The sequence below is a fragment of the Saccopteryx bilineata genome, chromosome 1 (assembly GCF_036850765.1).
Source record: "Saccopteryx bilineata isolate mSacBil1 chromosome 1, mSacBil1_pri_phased_curated, whole genome shotgun sequence".
Lineage (NCBI taxonomy): Eukaryota > Metazoa > Chordata > Mammalia > Chiroptera > Emballonuridae > Saccopteryx > Saccopteryx bilineata.
In genome coordinates, this window is record NC_089490.1 from 148,652,154 (window position 1) to 148,670,100 (window position 17,947).

The window sequence follows — 17,947 nt, forward strand, 5'->3', positions numbered from 1 at the left end:
GTTGGGGTCCTTCTGTAAATTAAGTGACTTATAGGTGGTCTTACTCCAGTTGGATCTGAGAAGAGTCAATAAGAGGGTATATCACGGTGTGTTTGGTGTCAGAATGAGTGGGCCAGAGCCACGAGATGAGGTGGGAAAGAGGCAGCTAACATTCCTAAAGACTGGAGTGGGGGGATGGCAGCATTCTAATGAGGAATGTATGAAATAGGAGAATTAAGGCAGCAGGGGAGCCCACACACAGGGGAGATACATCAAGTTAGAAGAGTTTGCTGGCACCCGCCCCAAGAGCTCATTCTTTGGAATATTTGTACCTAATTCAGAAGTGCAGAACCGTCATGAGTTTGGCTGGAAAATCATGGTCTGATTTAACTATTGAAGATTAGTATCTTACCTATTTGGAAGGAAGGGAGGAAAAAAAGAACAAAGGAACAAGAACAGACAACACTGAGGAAAGGGAGGTGAGTGAAGAGGCTCTTCCCAGTCCGGGTGCTTACTGTGGGCAGTAGAGCAACAACAGGTCTAACCAGCAGCGCGAGCGACAGTCAATGGAGTGGGAGCACACTAGGCAGGGACCAGGCCTCCATTGTCCCTAGATCCTCCCACCCAGGACCCACACGGACTAGCCTAAAAGGCGGGAACAGCCTGACCAGGCGGTGGCGCAGTGGATAGAGCATCAGACTGGGATGCGGAGGACCCAGGTTCGAGACCTCAAGGTCGCCAGCTTGAGTGCAGGCTCATCTGGGGGTTTTTTTGTTTGTTTTAATTTATTTTTTACAGAGACGGAGACTGAGTCAGAGAGAGGGATAGACAAGAACAGACAGACAGGAATGGAGAGAGATGAGAAGCATCAATTATTAGTTTTTCATTGCGTGTCGCAACACCTTAGTTGTTCACTGACTGCTTTCTCATACGTGCCTTGACCACGGGTCTTCAGCAGACCGAGTAACCCCTTGCTGGAGCCAGTGATCTTGGGTTCAAGCTAGTGGGCTTTCTTGCTCAAACCAGATGAGCCCATGCTCAAGCTGGTGACCTTGGGGCCTCGAACCTGGGTCCTCTGCATCCCAGTCCAACGCTCTATCCACTGCACCACCTCCTGGTCAGGCGGCTCATCTGGTTTGAGCAAAAGCTCACCAGCTTGGACCCAAGGTCGCTGGCTCGAGCAAGGGGTTACTCGGTCTGCTGTACCCCACAGTCAAGGCACATATGAGAAAGCAATCAATGAACAACTAAAGTGTCGCAACGAAAAACTAATGATTGATGCTTCTCATCTCTCTCCATTCCTGTCTATCTTTCTCTCTGACTCTCTGTCTCTGTAAAAAGAAAAAAAAAAAAGGCAGGAACAGAATTATTCCACAGGGCAAGTGTTACAAGCAAAGCCAGGAATGTGAGCAACAGGTTTTGCTGGACCAATTTTAAACAGTGGCTGATGTGAACTCTGCTTCTAGCTTTGATAGCTACTCACATCTGTGGGTATCTACTGTATGCCAGGCCCTGTACCAGGCAATGAATTGGGTGATTGCACACAGGCATTGCCAGGCAGGCTCTCCTGACTTGGGTTGTCAGAAGATCTCTTTGTAGAAAAGACTAAGCAGGCAGCAGATACAGTGGTAGTACAGATGACCCTTAAACAGATTTGAACTGCACAGGTTCGCATATACTTGAATTTTTTTCAATAAATACTGTAATTGTATTTTATCTTCCTTACGATTTTCTTAATATTTTCTTTTCTCTACTTTTACTGTAGGAAAATAGTCATATATATACAACAAAGGTGTTAATTTACTGTTTATCTATAAGGCTTCCAGTTAACAGTAGCCTCTTAGTAGTTAAGTACAGGAGAGTCAAAAGTTATATGTTGAGCCTGACCAGGCAGTGGCGCAATGGATAGAGCGTCGGACTGGGATGCGGAAGGACCCAGGTTCGAGACCCCGAGGTTGCCAGCTTGAGCGCGGGTTCATCTGGTTTGAGCAAAAGCTCACCAGCTTGGACCCAAGGTTGCTGGCTTGAGCAAGGGGTTACTCAGTCTGCTGAAGGCCCGCGGTCAAGGCACATATGAAAAAGCAATCAATGAACAACTAAGGTGTCGCAAAGCACAACGAAAAACTAATGATTGATGCTTCTCATCTCTCCGTTTCTGTCTATCTCTCTCTCTGTCTCTGTTAAAAAAAAAAAAAAAAAGAAAGAAAGCTTAAAAAAAAAGTTCTATGTTAAATTTTCAACCAAGGTTATCCGGCACCCCTAACCCCCATGTTGTTCAAGGGTCAACTGTATATATCGCCTCCAGAAGCTGAGAAAGACCTTCATCTTAGAGCCAGCAAGAGAAGAGGAACTGCCTGACCTGTGGTGGCGCAGTGGATCAAGCATCGACCTGGAAATGCTGAGGTCGCCAGTTCGAAACCCTGGGCTTGCCTGGTCAAGGCACATATGGGAGTTGATGCTTCCAGCTCCCCCCCCCCCCGTCTGTCTCTCTCCCTCACTCTCTCCTCTCTAAAAAAAAAAAAAATGAATAAATAAAAATTTTAAAAAAAAAAAAAAGAGAGAAGAGGAACCGCAGTCTTATAACCACAAGGAACTGAATTCTACCTGGAAGAGTAGAAAACAGATTTTCCCCTAAAGCCTCCAGAAAGGAATGTAGCCTGCTGACTCTTTGATTTTAATCTAGTGAGACTCATACCAGATTTATGACCTACAGAACAACAAGACAATAAATCTGTTTTACTTAAGCCACTACAACTGTGGTAATTTGTTACGGTGGCAATTAAAAACGAGTATCAGAAATTCAGAACTCTTTGGTGGGAAAAAGGAGAGTAAACGGGCTTTGAGTTTTAGAAGTGATGTTTCAGTGAACAGTAGCTAGAAATTCAAACTGGCTCTCCAGATAGGGACCAAAACTGGAGGTATCTATCTCCAGTGGGCACCCCAACTGCTGAAAGTAGAAGTCCCATGACTGGAAAAGATAAGGGTTCAAGAATGAAAAAGGGGAAATCAGGGAAGAGGCTCCCTGGTAGTAGACAACAACACAAAAGCCAAGAATACAAAGAATTAAGAAGCATATACTGAGTTAAAAGAAGAAAGTCACTTCAACCCTAAAGAAAAAATGCCTAAATAAAGTAGGAGGTGACAGCTGGCACAAAAGCTAAGGTGGCAGCAGAAAGAGCAAGTCCAGACCACTCTACAAGAAGCCAAGCAAAGATAAAGTTTGGAATAAGCAGGCATATACATCATCTCTACAACATATACACTGCTACATTAATACCTGCCTTAGTGGCCCTAGCTGGTTGGCTCAGTAGATATAGCATCAGCCCGGTGTATGGATGTCCCAGGTTTGATTCCTGTTCAGGGCACACAAGAAAAACAACCATCTGCTTCTCTCCCCTACCTTCCCCACTTCTCTACCTCTTCCCCTCCTGCAGCCAGTGGCTCAACTAGTTCAAGCCTCAGCCCAGATAGCTCAGTTGATCCAAGCGTCGTCCTCAGGTGCTGAGGATAGCTGGGTTGATTCGAGCATTGGCCCCAGAAGGGGGTTACTGGGTGGATCCTGGTCGGGACACATGCAGGAGTCTGTCTCAGTATCTCCCCTCCTCTCAAAAATAAAAAAAGAAACACTTGCCCTAGAATAAGATCTGCATGTTAGTACTTTAAATTATGCTCCCCTAATGGAAATGAAATATACAGCTGACCACATAAGCACTGTAGAAGGTTTCTATGCAGGTGCTGCCCTACCATGTTTACATCTGTCAGTTCTGTTAGTCTTCAAAATGCCCTGGTGGAACAGGCACCTCCATTCCATTTTACAGATAAAGCCCAGAGGGTTAGCTTCACAGGTGGCAAGAGGCAGGGTGGGATTTGCACCCCAGTGGTTTGTACCTCTAAAATCTTACTGCAGGGGAGAACTAGAAAAGATAAGTTAGTTTTTCCCTATTCAATACCTACTCAGCAGGAGCCATAGAACTGTTTAAGAACTTCAAGACCTGCCTGACCAGGCGGTGGTGTAGTGGATAGAGCCTCGGACTGGGATGCAGAGGACCCAGGTTCGAGACCCCGAGGTCGCCAGCTTGAGCGCGGGCTCATCTGGTTTGAGCAAAAAAAAGCTCACCAGCTTGGACCCAAGGTTGCTAGCTTGAGCAAGGGGTTACTCAGTCTGCTGTAGCCCCCCGGTCAAGGTACATATGAGAAAGCAATCAATGAACAACTAAAGTGTCACAACGAAAAACTGATGATTGACGCTTCTCATCTCTCTCCGTTCCTGTCTGTTCCTGTCTGTCCCTGTCTATCCCTCTCTCTGACTCTCTGTAAAAAAACAAAACAAAAAACCTTCAAGACCCAGCTTAATCTAATCACAGAATAAATAGCAGATAAGAAAGCTGTCATAATTACAAAGGCCAATCAGAGTTGTGCGAAGGTTGCTAAAATCATGTGTAAACCCAGGCTTCATTAAAGGGGAAAGTTTGGCATGCAAGCATTTGAGAGTTTACTGTACACCAACCAAGCTGCAGATACAATGAATAAGGGAAACCTCAGACAGCAAATTAAATCCAGGGTTGCTAAGTACACTAACAGAATTCAACAACATTCTCCGATGTGGGGGAAGCCGGCTGACTTTTCTGAGCACAATCTTAAGGATGAAGGGACAAGAGAGTGGAGCCTAGCCTCACATCAGTCACTCTGCATGGTTTCGGGCCCTGAAAACCTAAAACAAAGCCCTGCATGACTTGTGAGAAGAGCACAAGATGACTCAGGCAAGTGGAGAGGAATTCTGGACTTCAGGCCAAGTGTACTGGGCAGTGGGGGTAGGGGGATGAAAGGTGAGGAGGAAAATCATTGGATCCAACTTATGTGGCAAGAGGATCAGTTTCCACTTACAGAAAACAGACTTGAGTGGTGTAAGAAAGACAAGTGGAAGACTATCACTTTTTCTGTACAAATGACTGCGGCTTGGTCTGAATAAGAAAAATCCAGTGGAAAATGTGGCCTGTCCTGAAAGGCATGCTTTTTAGAAGACTTAGGGTAAACAATACTTCAGTAAAGAAGTTAAAGACTTAAAAGCCCAAACACTGAAAATACTTTCTAGACTCATTACATATGTAATGGACTAATCATATGCGCATTTGAAAGAAGCTGCCATATAAACAAAAGTTAGCAAAAGTAACAGAAATGCATAAAGACCAGGGCTAACTGTTGCTCAGAGTATTCTAATGGACTTAGGTTCCTGTCACACAATAGATTACTTGTCTCTAATTTTCGTAAATCAAGAAGAGTTATGGCTGCATTTACAAATCTAAGTTTAAGGGAGTGTTGAACACCATGTTTGTGTGTATTCTGCAAACTAAAATTCAAAATGTAAGAAAACTACTGAGGATCTCATAAGCTGACAAATTACATGTCTACCATATGGTCTAAAGCAAAAATCTAAAACTGTGAACCTACAGTAGGCAATTCTAGTTCAAAGTAATATGGAACCTAGCCCTGACCAGATAGCTCAGTTGGTTAGAGCAGTGGTCCCCAACGTTTTTTGGGTCACGGACCGGTTTAATGTCAGAAAATATTTTCATGGACCGGCCTTTAGGGTGGGACGGATAAATATATCACGTGACCGAGACAAGCGTCAAGAGTATGTCTTAGACCAGGGATCCCCAAACTTTTTACACAGGGGACCAGTTCACTGTCCCTTAGACTGTTGGAGGGCCGGACTATAAAAAAACTATGAACAAATCCCTATGCACACTGCACATATCTTATTTTAAAGTAGAAAAACAAAATGGGAACAAATACAATATTTAAAATAAAGAACAAGTAAATTTAAATAAACAAACTGACCAGTATTTCAATGGGAACTATGCTCCTCTCACTGACCACCAATGAAAGAGGTGCCCCTTCTGGAAGTGTGACGGGCCGCATGCGGCCCGCGGGCCGTAGTTTGGGGACCTCTGTCTTAGACGAATGTAACAGAGGGAATCTGGTTTTTTTTAAAAAATAAAACATCATTCAGACTTAAATATAAATAAAACAGAAATAATGTAAGTTATTTATTCTTTCTCTGCGGACTGGTACCGGTCTGCGGCCCAGGGGTTGGGGACCACTGGGTTAGAGCATCATCCCAAAGCACTGAAGTTGCTGGTTCGATCCCCAGTCAGGGCAGATGGATGCCCATCCTCTCTCTCTAAAATCAATAAAACATTAAAAAAAAAAAAGGTAATATGAAACTTAAGAGTAAATGGCAGACTGTAACACTCACCTAACTTTCAAATTTAGCTAAACAAAATAGTGGTCTGGCTCAATAAAACCAGAGCTAGTGAGATTAGCTAATACAATGCTAACATGTTGCAAGCATAGTCTCATTTACTCCAATATCACTCTACAATACATATTAATAACCCTAGACTACAGCTGTAGCTTGTTTATGATACTTGCCCAAGGTTATAAGCAAGCCAGTAGAGAGCGTTCTCACCATCAGAGTAAAGGCCAGGCCCCAACATCTCTAACATCAGGAAGCCTGAGACTGACTATTCTATTTCCATTTAAGTCATGTTATATCTTGGGGGGGGGGGTATAGAGATGCAAATTATTCAACAACACACCCCCTCTAACTGTACTTAGAAAGTGGTTGTAACTTTAAACACTTAGTAAGGAAACCTAAATACGCCCAACACACACACTCTCCACCCTCAAAGGCCTAAAATCAGAATTGGCCAGGCACAACCCTAGGAAATAAGCATAGAAAAATAGGGAAATGGCAAAGTCGAGTTCACTTCCGATTAGAAGTGTTTGGGTCTGGACAAATCCTGTGACTAGTGTTTCAAGTGAGGTGAGCAAGTTTTCAGGAGTGAAATTGGTGCCATCACGAAGAAGCGGGGGCCCAACAGTCTTGCCACTCAGCCATGTGCACAGAATTGCTATAACCATCCCCGACATGAGCCGCGGCGCCTCACTCCGCCCGATCCCCAGACACATGCTAGAAACTGCAGCCAGCCCTCTCTAGCAAGGTTTCCTTGATGCTCAAGGCTCACAGGAGATTTAATAGAAAAGCCCATTCAGGTCTTCATGCTGCCTGGGCCCTGGCCCTTATTGCATGGCAAAAGTTTCTTCCAGAATACAGTTTCCCCAGCAGTTGGAGATGGAGGGAGCCCCCAAAAAAGTCTCGCAAACCTGGGCCGGCCACACCGAAGCCCCGATCGGCGACGTCCGTCTCTGGTGGTCGCCATCGGGATGTTGGTCCAGGAATGCCAAGGGCGTCCACTGAAACAACCCCAGGGATAAGGCCGGCCAGCCCCCCTGACCCCCAGCAGCGGGCACCGGAAGTGGAGGCCGAAGTGCCCGAACAAGTGGTGTCCTGAGGCCGCTGGCTGCCCACTTCCTGTGCGACCAAGCGACCAAGTTAGAAGCAGAAGCCGGTCCTGCGACTGTCCCAGGGAAGAGATCCCCGAAGCGAACTCAGAACTTGCTCTACTTTGAGGTCAGAGGAGACCCCAAGTTTCTAGTCACAAGGGAACTGTGAGGGGCCTTGGCCCATTTTGGCGCCAAACGGCCAGGGACGCGCGCGACCGGAAGTCCCACCCAGTCCCGCGCAAACCGCCGCCGCCGCGCCATTGTACGCATGCGCGCCCGTCTGTCAGCCGCAGCTAGAGGCTACCCAAAGGGAAAGCAACCCCTCCACCCCCAGCTCCATGCCACTCCAGGGAGTTCGCGGTCCCCTGCGGCACCTACCGCCTGCGGACATCATCGGGCAGTGAGAACGCCCGGGAGCCCAGCGCGGGCACCCGGGCCGGGGCGGTGCGGGCAGGCATCTTGGAAGCTGCAGCAGAGGTGTCCCCAGCACAGGCAGCTCTGGCTTTTCGCGCGGAAACCGACAGGGAGGGGCAGCCAGCGGAGGTGGCGCGTACCATCTGGGCCCGGGCGTGGGGGAAGGCAGGACGTACCACACTGCGAGAGCCTGTACCAAGTGCGGGTAGATAGGGTGGAACTAGCTGTTTGCAAAGTGTACGCATGCGCAAGGCTGGTGCGCACCCCTGCATGGAGCAATGGGCTTGTCTGAGATCCACCTTTTTTTTGCTGTAAGCTTTGCCTAAGAGTCATTCATTCATTCTTTCTAGCATGCTGGAGAAAAAAGGGAGGATCCCCACGGGTTTCAAGCGTGCAGGCCTTAAATTCAAATTCTCAGCCCCACCCCACCCCCAAGCTATTAATTAGCTCACTATAAAGACCTTGGGTAGGCCATTTGGACCAAGCCTTTATTTCCTCATCTGTAAAGAGGGGCAAATAGTACACACTCCAGAAAATCTTTAGGATGCATAAAATATGTAACTAGCACCAAGAATCTTGCAGTTTAGGGAGACCTAGGCCACTTACACAGCCTATGTGTTTTTAAAAAGACTAGAACTTGAGCAAAGGACAGTCTTCAACAAATGCTGTTGGGAAACTGGATATTCTCATAGAAAATAAGGAAGTTGGACCCTTATCTTATAAAAGTTAACTCAGAATGGATCCAAGACCTAAATATAAGGCCTGAAACTATAGAAATCCGAGAAGAAAAGGTGGGGATACAGCTTCATGACACTGGACATAGCAATTATTTGGACTTGAATATGATACCAAAAGCACAAACAAACAAACAAAAAAGCTAAGATAGGCCTGACCTGTGGTGGCGCAGTGGGTAAAGCGTCAACCTGGAAGTGCTGAGGTCGCTGGTTCAAAACCCTGGGCTTGCCTGGTGAAGGCACATATGGGAGTTGATACTTCCTGCTCCTCTACCCCTTCTCTCTCTCCTCTCTTTAAAAATGAATAAATAAAATCTTTTTAAAAATGGGCAAAGGGTTTGAATACACATTTCAAATCCTTTTGAATAGAAGATACACAAATGACCAACAAGCATATGAAAAGATGCTCAACATCAGGAATCATCAGGAAAACACAAAGTAACAATGAGATATCATCTCATACCCATTAGAATAGCCATTATCCAAAAAACAATATGAAGTATGACTAAAATGGGAGGCTGAACCCCATGTGCTCAGTTGGTAGGAATGTAAAATGGTACAGCAGCTATAGAAAAGTGTGGAAGCCTGACTTGTGGTGGCACAGTGGATAAAGCATCAACCTGTAATGCTGAGGTCACCAGTTTGAAACCCTGGGCTTTACCTGGTCAAGGCACAAATGGAAGTTAATGCTTTCTACTCCTCCCCTCTTCTCTCTCTCTCTCTCTCTCTCTCTCTCTCTCTCTCTCTCTCCTCTCTAAAATGAATAAATATAGTCTTACCTGACCAGGCGGTGGCGCAGTGGATAGAGCGTCGGACTGGGATGCCGAGGACCTAGATTCGAGACCCCGAGGTTGCCAGCTTGAGCGCAGGCTCATCTGGTTTGAGCAAAAGCTCACCAGCTTGGATCCAAGGTCGCTGGCTCGAGCAAGGGGTTACTCGGTCTGCTGAAGGCCCGCGGTCAAGGCACATATGAGAAAGCAATCAATGAACAACTAATATGTCACAACACGCAACAAAAAACTAATGATTGATGCTTCTCATCTCTCCGTTCCTGTCTGTCTGTCCCTGTCTATCCCTCTCTCTGACTCTGTCTCTGTAAGTAAATAAATAAATAAATAAGATATATATATAGTCTTAAAAAGAAAAGAAAGTGTAGAAGTTCCTCAGAAAAATAAAAATAGAACTACCATATGATCCAGCAATCTCTCTTCTGGATATATATTCTGAAGAACTGAAAACAGGACCTCAAAGAGATATTTGCATACCCAGCTGAATTGTTGCAGCATTATTCACAGTAACCAAGAGGTGGAAGCAACCCAAATGTCCATTGATAAATGAGAGGTAAGGAAATAGGGAATATACAATCCCTGGCTGGATAGCTCAGCTGGTTAGAGCATTGTGCTAATACACCAGGTTTGCAGGTTCAGTCCCCTTTCAAGGCACATGCAGGAGTCAACCAATGAATGGATAAATAAGTGGAACAACAAGTGGATGTCTCTCTGCCTTCCTCTTTCTAAAATCAATTTTTTAAATGCGGCATATACATAAAATGGAATATTATTCAACCTTAAAAAATGAAATCCTACCCTTTAAACAACCTGGAAGAACTTTGAGGTCATTATGGTAAGTGAAATAAGCCAGTCTGAACAAGGCAAATACTGTACGATTCCACTAATTGGAAGTATCTAAGGTAGTCAAATTCTTTTTTATTTTTCAAGTTTTTTTTTTTTTTTTTAATACAGAGACAGAGTCAGAGAGAGGGATAGACAGGGACAGACAGGGACAGAGAGAGATGAGAAGCATCAAATCATCAGTTTTTTGTTGCGACACCTTAGTTGTTCATTGATTGCTTTCTCATATGTGCCTTGACCGTGGGCTTTCAGCAAACCAAGTAACCCCTTGCTCGAGCCAGCGACCTTGGGTCCACACTGGTGAGCTTTTGCTCAAACCAGATGAGCCCGCGCTCAAACTGGTGGCCTTGGGGTCTTGCACCTGGGTTTTTCGCATCCCAGTCCAATGCTCTATCTACTGCACCATAAGGCAGTCAAATTCTTAGGTAGAGAAAGAACTATAGTGGTTACCAAGGGCTAGTGGAAGTGGGGGGAAAAGGGAAGCTGTTCAATAAAAAGTTTCAGTTTTAAGCCCTGGCCGGTTGGCTCAGCGGTAGAGCGTCCGCCTGGCATGCAGAAGTCCCGGGTTTGATTCCCGGCCAGGGCACACAGGAGAGGCGCCCATCTGCTTCTCCACCCCTCCCCCTCTCCTTCCTCTCTGTCTCTCTCTTCCCCTCCCGCAGCCACGGCTCCATTGGAGCAAAGATGGCCCAGGCGCTGGGGATGACTCCTTGGCCTCTGCCCCAGGCGCTAGAGTGGCTCTGGTCGCGGCAGAGCGACGCCCCAGAGGGGCAGAGCATCGCCCCTTGCTGGGCAGAGCGGGTCCCCCCCCCCCGTGGGCGTGCCGGGTGGATCCTGGTGGGGCGCATGCCGGAGTCTGTCTGACTATCTCTCCCTGTTTCCAGCTTCAGAAAAATGCAAAAAAAAAAAGTTTCAGTTTTACATGAAAAAGTGCCAGAGATCTATTCCACAACAAAATGCATGTAGTTAATATTATCTCTATAATCCTTTTGCCAAGGGATAATTAACCTATTTTACAGGTGGGGCAAGGGATCAGGGACATAAAAGATATGCCCAAGAGGCCCTGGCCGGTTGGCTCAGCGGTAGAGCGTCGGCCTAGCGTGCGGAGGACCCAGGTTTGATTCCTGGCCAGGGCACACAGGAGAAGCGCCCATTTGCTTCTCCACCCTTCCACTGCGCTTTCCTCTCTGTCTCTCTCTTCCCCTCCCGCAGCCAAGGCTCCATTGGAGTAAAGATGGCCCGGGCACTGGGGTTGGCTCCTTGGCCTCTGCCCCAGGCGCTAGAGTGGCTCTGGTCGCAACATGACGACGCCCAGGATGGGCAGAGCATTGCCCCCTGGTGGGCAGAGCGGCGCCCCATGGTGGGCATGCCAGGTGGATCCCGGTCGGGCACATGCGGGAGTCTGTCTGACTGTCTCTCCCTGTTTCCAGCTTCAGAAAAATGAAAAAAAAAAAAAAAAAAGATATGCCCAAGAGCCCTAGCAAGTTCTTGCTGAATCTGGGCTTCCATCCCAGCCCAACTGAATCTGCTCTCAAGTTGCTTGGGGGCAAAAACCAGACACCATCTCTAATTCCTCTTCTACTTTCACATGCAAGAAATGAGGAATCTGTTAGTTCTTTCTCCAAAATATAACCCAGGTCTTTCTGCTTATTTACTCTGTCACCACCTCAGTCAAACTGCTATTATCACACACCTGGACTATTCTAGCAGACTCCTCTCTGATCCCCCAGTTCACTGTATCCAGAGAGCTTAATAAAAAAAAATGGAGCATGCCATTTTCCTCTTCCCCACTAAAATTTTCATTGCCCTTAAACTAAAAATCAAAGTATTTTACTCCATTTACAAGCTCCTGCCTGGAGGCATCTCATTCTCCCTCTCACTGAGTTCCAGCTTGTTGACCCACTTTTAGTCTCTCAAGTTCTTCTGTGCCCCAGGGCCTTTACCTTTACTGTCACTTTTTCCCAGGCCACTCTTCTGGGAGATTCATACAGCTCACAGTGTGCTCCTACTCAGAGGTTTTCCACTGACCACTTGAAAGCAACCCCTCACCACCACCACCAGACATTATATCCTATTACCCCATTCCTTCATAGTATTTACAGTCAGAGATTATTTACTTTCTATCTTCTGTAGTCTGTTTGTTCTGCTAGAACAGCAGAGGTTAGCAAGTTTTTCTATAAAGATCAGATAGTAAATATTTCAGGTTTTGTGGGCCCTATATCTCTGTTGCAGCTACTCAATGCTGCCATTATAGCATGAAAACAGCCATAGACAATACATAAACAATAGTTATAGCTGTGTTCCAATAAAACTTGATTTACCAAAATGTATGGTGGGCCGAATTTAGCCTGTAAGCCTTAGAGCGCTGATCCAGGTAAAGTGAGCTCCAGAGGGCAAGTACCTGGCCTGCCTCCTTAACAGCTGATCCTCCAAGGGATCACTCTGAATCAAATATAATTCAAGTATCATTTGGATTAATAATATTTAAGACATGGGAGGTAGCACATGGAAGGTGCCTGATGCAGAGTAAAGACAAATGTTAGTAGGTATTAGGCTGTTTTCTCCCCACAACAATGTAATTTCCATTTTACAAACAGGGAAATTGAGGCCCAAATCAGCTCAGGTTGCAAAATCAGGTTTGTCTCTAGTCCCTGAGTCACCTGTTTCACTTAAGAGTTTTTAGTGGCTTTCTAGTGGTCATTGACCACTAGAAATATCAGCTAAATCAATGCAGAAATGATATTCATGGCTTCAGGAGCCTCCACAGTGACTAGCTGGACACTCAGATAACCCCTCCCCCACCTAGAAATGGGCTCATTCCTTGAACAAAGGGACTGGAACTTCAAGAAGAAACCAGGCATTCTTGTGGGCATTCACTCTACCTCCACCTCTTGGTAGGGTTCATAAACCTTTCATAAGAAAAGACTTGTCAAGCCCAATCTCCCTGCTTCCCAGGCCACATTCCAGCCTGCACTTGTAGGGCCACACTCCAGAGGCCGAGAGAGGGAACACTTCACAAAGGCTGGAAAGCCATACTCCACGGAGGCCGGGAAAGGCCAATGTCAGTCCAGCCAAGATCCGGGCAGCCCAACACACCAGGGCTATTGGAGGACTGGTCATGAGTCCTGAGCCATGGTCGGTCAGCAGTCCAGAGCTGAGTCACACCACATGCTGGGGAATTAGTCACAGTCACTGAGTTCTCTCACCTGGTTCAAGGCCCAGCACAGGCATGCAGTGGCAACAGCCCTCCGGGGTTTAATGCGGACACTTTGCCCCATTCACCACAGACAGGAGGCCAGGCAGGAGGAGCACCAGTGCAGGCTCCTCCTCTCTCCAGGCTTGACTGGCCAGGAATCAATCTGGGAGAACCAACACTAAAATGTACTGTGCAGACCCCCCTGCAATTTGCAAAGCCCCTGAGCAAGTTGATGGCTTTGAGATCAGAGACCAGCTGCCAAACTTGGTGAGTTTTTCCTTCAAACAGTCCTTGAGTTAGCTGATCTGCCCTAGCCCAGGTCACCTTTACCTCTCTCCTGGACAGCCTCCTTCCAGGGCTGCCATTCAGCCTTCTCTCGCCTATTTTTAATATGGCAGTAGGAGGGATCTTCTCAGAATCCTCATCTGATCTTGTCATCTCCTCCCTAGCCCATTTTACACACCTGAATGGCTTCTCAGTGCTTAGGGTAAACCCAACCCCTATGCATGTAGCCTTGCCCACATCAGCTTTTGCCACTTATTCCTTTGACCCCAGCTGAGCTACATCCTGGATACTTCCAGCCCCTGCCTGCCTAAGACCTGTGGTAGCCAGCCTCAAAGGGGGCCCCCAGCATTCCTCACCTCTCAGGATTCATGCCCTTGTGGAGTTCTACAGGGACTCCAAGAGAACAGGTAGAAGCAAAGGATGTGAATTCTGAGACTAGGTTATAAAAGCCATCACAACACCAGCTTGTTCTTGTGGGGAAAGCCAGCCACCATGTTGTAAGGATGTTCAAGCAGCCCTACAGGGAGGCCCATGGGAAAAGGAACCAATTTCTTGCCAGGTGAGTGAACCACTTTGGAAGCAGCTCATCCAGCCCCAATCAAGCCTTCAGATTACCATAGCCCCAGCCAATATCTGACTATAGCCTCATGAGAGGCCTCAAGCTAAAGCTACTCAGTTTTGCTGCTCCCAAATTCCCAACCCACAGAAACCCTAATGGATAACACATAGGTATTGTTCTAAGCCATTAGACTTTGGGGCTTTTTATTATGCAGCCATAGACAATTTTTGCAAGGTTTCTGCACTTGGTGTCCCTTTAGCCTGAAAAGTCCTGCTGCTCCATGTGCCCATTTCTCGTACTTGGAGAATCTCTAATTTTTATTTGATCTTATCTATCACCTCCTTCAAGTAGTCTTTCCTTTCCTCCCCCAGACCTCTCAGGTATCTGATAGACTCTTTGAACTACAGCTCTTTCTTGCAGAACCTTTACCTCAGCTGGCAATCACATTTTGGGGTGATGGTTTATGTCAGCCATAACCTTCATGTATGCCCAGCAAAGTGCCCAGGATATAATTGGCATGAAATAAAGACTTAGGGAGCCTAAACAGGCAGTGGCGCAGTGGATAGAACATCAGACTGGGATGCGGAGGACCCAGGTTTGAGACCCCGAGGTCACCAGCTTGAGCGTGTGCTCATCTGGTTTGAGCAAAGCTCACCAGCTTGGACCCAAGGTCACTGGCTCAAGCAAGGGCTTACTCGGTCTGCTGAAGGCCCTCCATCAAGGCACATATGAGAAAACAATCAATGAACAACTAAGGTGTTGCAACAAAAAAACTGATGATTGATGCTTCTCATCTCTCTTTGTTCCTGTCTGTCTGTCCCTATCTATCTCTCTCTCTGACTCTCTGTCTCTGTAAAAAAAAAAAAAAAAAAAAAAAATGATTGTGGAACTGAATGGAACAAATAAAGCTATCTTTTTTTTTTTTTTTTTTTTTTTCATTTTTTCTGAAGCTGGAAACAGGGAGAGACAGTCAGACAGACTCCCGCATGCGCCGGACCGGGATCCACCCGGCACGCCCACCATGGGGGGGCACTCTGCCCACCAGGGGGCGATGCTCTGCCCATCCTGGGAGTCGCCATGTTGCCACCAGAGCCACTCTAGCGCCTGAGGCAGAGGCCACAGAGCCATCCCCAGCGCCCGGGCCATCTTTGCTCCAATGGAGCCTTGGCTGCGGGAGGAGAAGAGAGAGACAGAGAGGAAGGAGAGGGGGAGGGCTGGAGAAGCAGATGGGCGCTTCTCCTGTGTGCCCTGGCCGGGAATCGAACCCGGGTCCTCCGCACGCTAGGCCGACGCTCTACCGCTGAGCCAACCGGCCAGGGCATAAAGCTATCTTTAAAAAAAAAAAAAGAATTAGGGAGAATTCAAATTTGATGCCTGTTTTCCCACATAAAATGCTCATTCTGCATATATCCATCAGAAAATAAATGCACACCCCTTTTAATTCAGCTATTCTACTTCTAAGAATTTCTCCTGCCTGACCTGTGGTGGCACAGTGGATAAAGCGTCGACCTGGAACGCTGAGGTTGCCGGTTCAAAACCCTGGGGTTGCCAGGTCAAGACACATATGGGAGTTGATGCTTCCTGCTCCTCCCTCCCCTTCTCTCTCTCTCTCTCTCTCTCTCTCTCTCTCTCTCTCTTTCCTCTCTATAAAAGAAAAATTGCCTGACCAGGCGGTGGCGCAGTGGATAGAGTGTCGGACTGGGATGCCGAGGACCCAGGTTCGAGACCCCGAGGTTGCCAGCTTGAGCGTGGGTTCATCTGGTTTGAGCAAAAGCTCACCAGCTTGGACCCAAGGTCGCTGACTCCAGCAAGGAGTTACTCGGTCTGCTGAAGGCCCGTGGTAAAGGCGCATATGAGAAAGCAATCAATGAACAACTAAGGTGTCACAATGTACAACGAAAAACTAATGATTGATGCTTCTCATCTCTCCGTTCCTGTCTGTCTGTCCCTGTCTATCCCTTTCTCTGATTCTCTCTCTGTCTCTATAAAATAAATAAGTAAATAAGTAAATAAATAAATAAATAAATAAAAGAAAAATTAATAAATAAATAAATAAAGAATTTCTCCTAAGATCCACTCATCCACATAGGCAACATGAGAAGCAGACAGCTGTTCACTGAGCCTTGCCTGGAGCAAAAGAGGGAAGAACCTAATTCTCCCCCAGTGATAATTAGCTGAAGAAATTGTGTTCCATTCATACAGTGACAAATCCCAAAACACAAAAACTGAAAAGATGTTTTCCCGCATGACCTAATATCCTTTCTGTAAGTTTTCTATCTATAACTAAAAATAAAATACAGATGTAGAACAGAATGCCCAGTGTTCTACATTTATGTAAAAAAGGGGGGAGGGACAATTATGTGATGTGTATTTACTTGTCTATACATAAAACATTGGGAAAGAATGGATAACTTCCTGGAGATAAGGAATGTTAACTAGCAGGGTGGAAGCTGTGGGCAGGAAGAGGAATTTTCTGAATATCTTTTTGCCCTTTTGAATGCTCAGCCATGTGGCTATAATTTATGTCAAACAAGAACAACTGGCAGAGCAATGGGGAAAGGATGGTCTTTTTAATAAATGGTGCTGGGTCTGTTGGATGGCCATAGAGAAGAAAGTGAACTTTGATCCCTCCCTCAAACCATATACAAAATTCAGTTCCAAATATCTTGCAGAACTAAATGGGAAAGCAAAATCAAGAAAGCTTTTAAAATAAGACATCTATGTTCTACATCTTTGTGCCTTTGAGGTAGGCAAGTGTTTCTTTCACGGGACACAAAGCACATTAATCATCAAGAAAAATATGCCTGACCAGGCGGTGGCGCAGTGGATGGAGCGTTGGACTGGGATGCGGAGGACCCAGGTTCGAGACTCCAAGGTCGCCAGCTTGAGCACAGGCTCATCTGGCTTGAGCAAAAAGCTCACCAGCTTGAGCCCAAGGTTGCTGGCTTGAGCAAGGGGTTACTCGGTCTGCTGAAGGCCCATGGTCAAGGCACAAATGAGAAAACAATCCATGAACAACTAAGGTGTCGCAATGAAAAAAACTAATGATTGATGCTTCTCATCTCTCTCCATTCCTGTCTGTCTGTCCCTGTCTCTCTCTCTCTCTCTCTCTCTCTCTCTCCTTGAAAAAAAAAGAAAAGAAAAATATGTTAGGCTATGTTAAAATGAATTTGTCCATTAAAGGTACCACCTAGTATGACCTGTAGTGGCGCAGTGGATAAAGCATTGACCTGGTACGCTGAAGTTGCTGGTCAAGGCACATATGGGAGTTGATGCTTCCTGCTCCTCCCCCCCCCTCCTCTCTAAAATGAATAAATAAATAATTAATTTTTTAAAAAAGTACCACTTAAAAACAAACCACACATATATGCCGACCAAGGACTCATATCTATAATACACATAGAACTCCTTCAAATTAATAAAAAGATAGCAATCTCTTTTTCACTAAGCAGAAAAAGTTGAACAGGCATCCCTTTTTTTACTAAGCAGACAAAAAAAAAAATGTTGAACAGACATCCTTTTTTTACTGAGCAGACAAAGTTGAAAAGACATTTCACAAAAGAGGATATCCAAATAGCCAAGACTCACACGGGAAAGCTGTTCAACTTCATTAGTCATCAGGGAAATGTAAAATGAAGCCACAAGGCAATATCAGTTCCCACCCACACCCGGATGGCTATAATGAAAAAAGAAAAATTGGCAAGGGTTAGCAACACCAGAACTCTCCTGTATTGCTTGGGGAATCCAAAATGGTACAGTCACTTTGGAAAACAATTTGGCTTTATATACTAAAGCTAAACAT

The 17,947-nt window shown here is 46.1% G+C and overlaps 1 protein-coding gene across 2 annotated transcripts in view; it reads right to left on the reverse strand.

Moving 5' to 3' along the window:
- DNMT1 (DNA methyltransferase 1) overlaps positions 1–7,856 on the reverse strand; it is a 52,228-nt gene extending 44,372 nt beyond the window's left edge. The window contains exon 1 of one of the 2 annotated variants that reach the window (XM_066272792.1): positions 7,705–7,856. In XM_066272792.1, the coding sequence (XP_066128889.1) occupies positions 7,705–7,784 (80 nt within the window). In that variant the 5' untranslated portion in view covers positions 7,785–7,856. Of the gene's footprint in view, positions 1–7,146; positions 7,514–7,704 lie in introns of those variants that run through there. The other variant, XM_066272802.1, reaches the window with a different exon arrangement.
- Between the last annotated feature and the right edge of the window lie 10,091 nt (positions 7,857–17,947).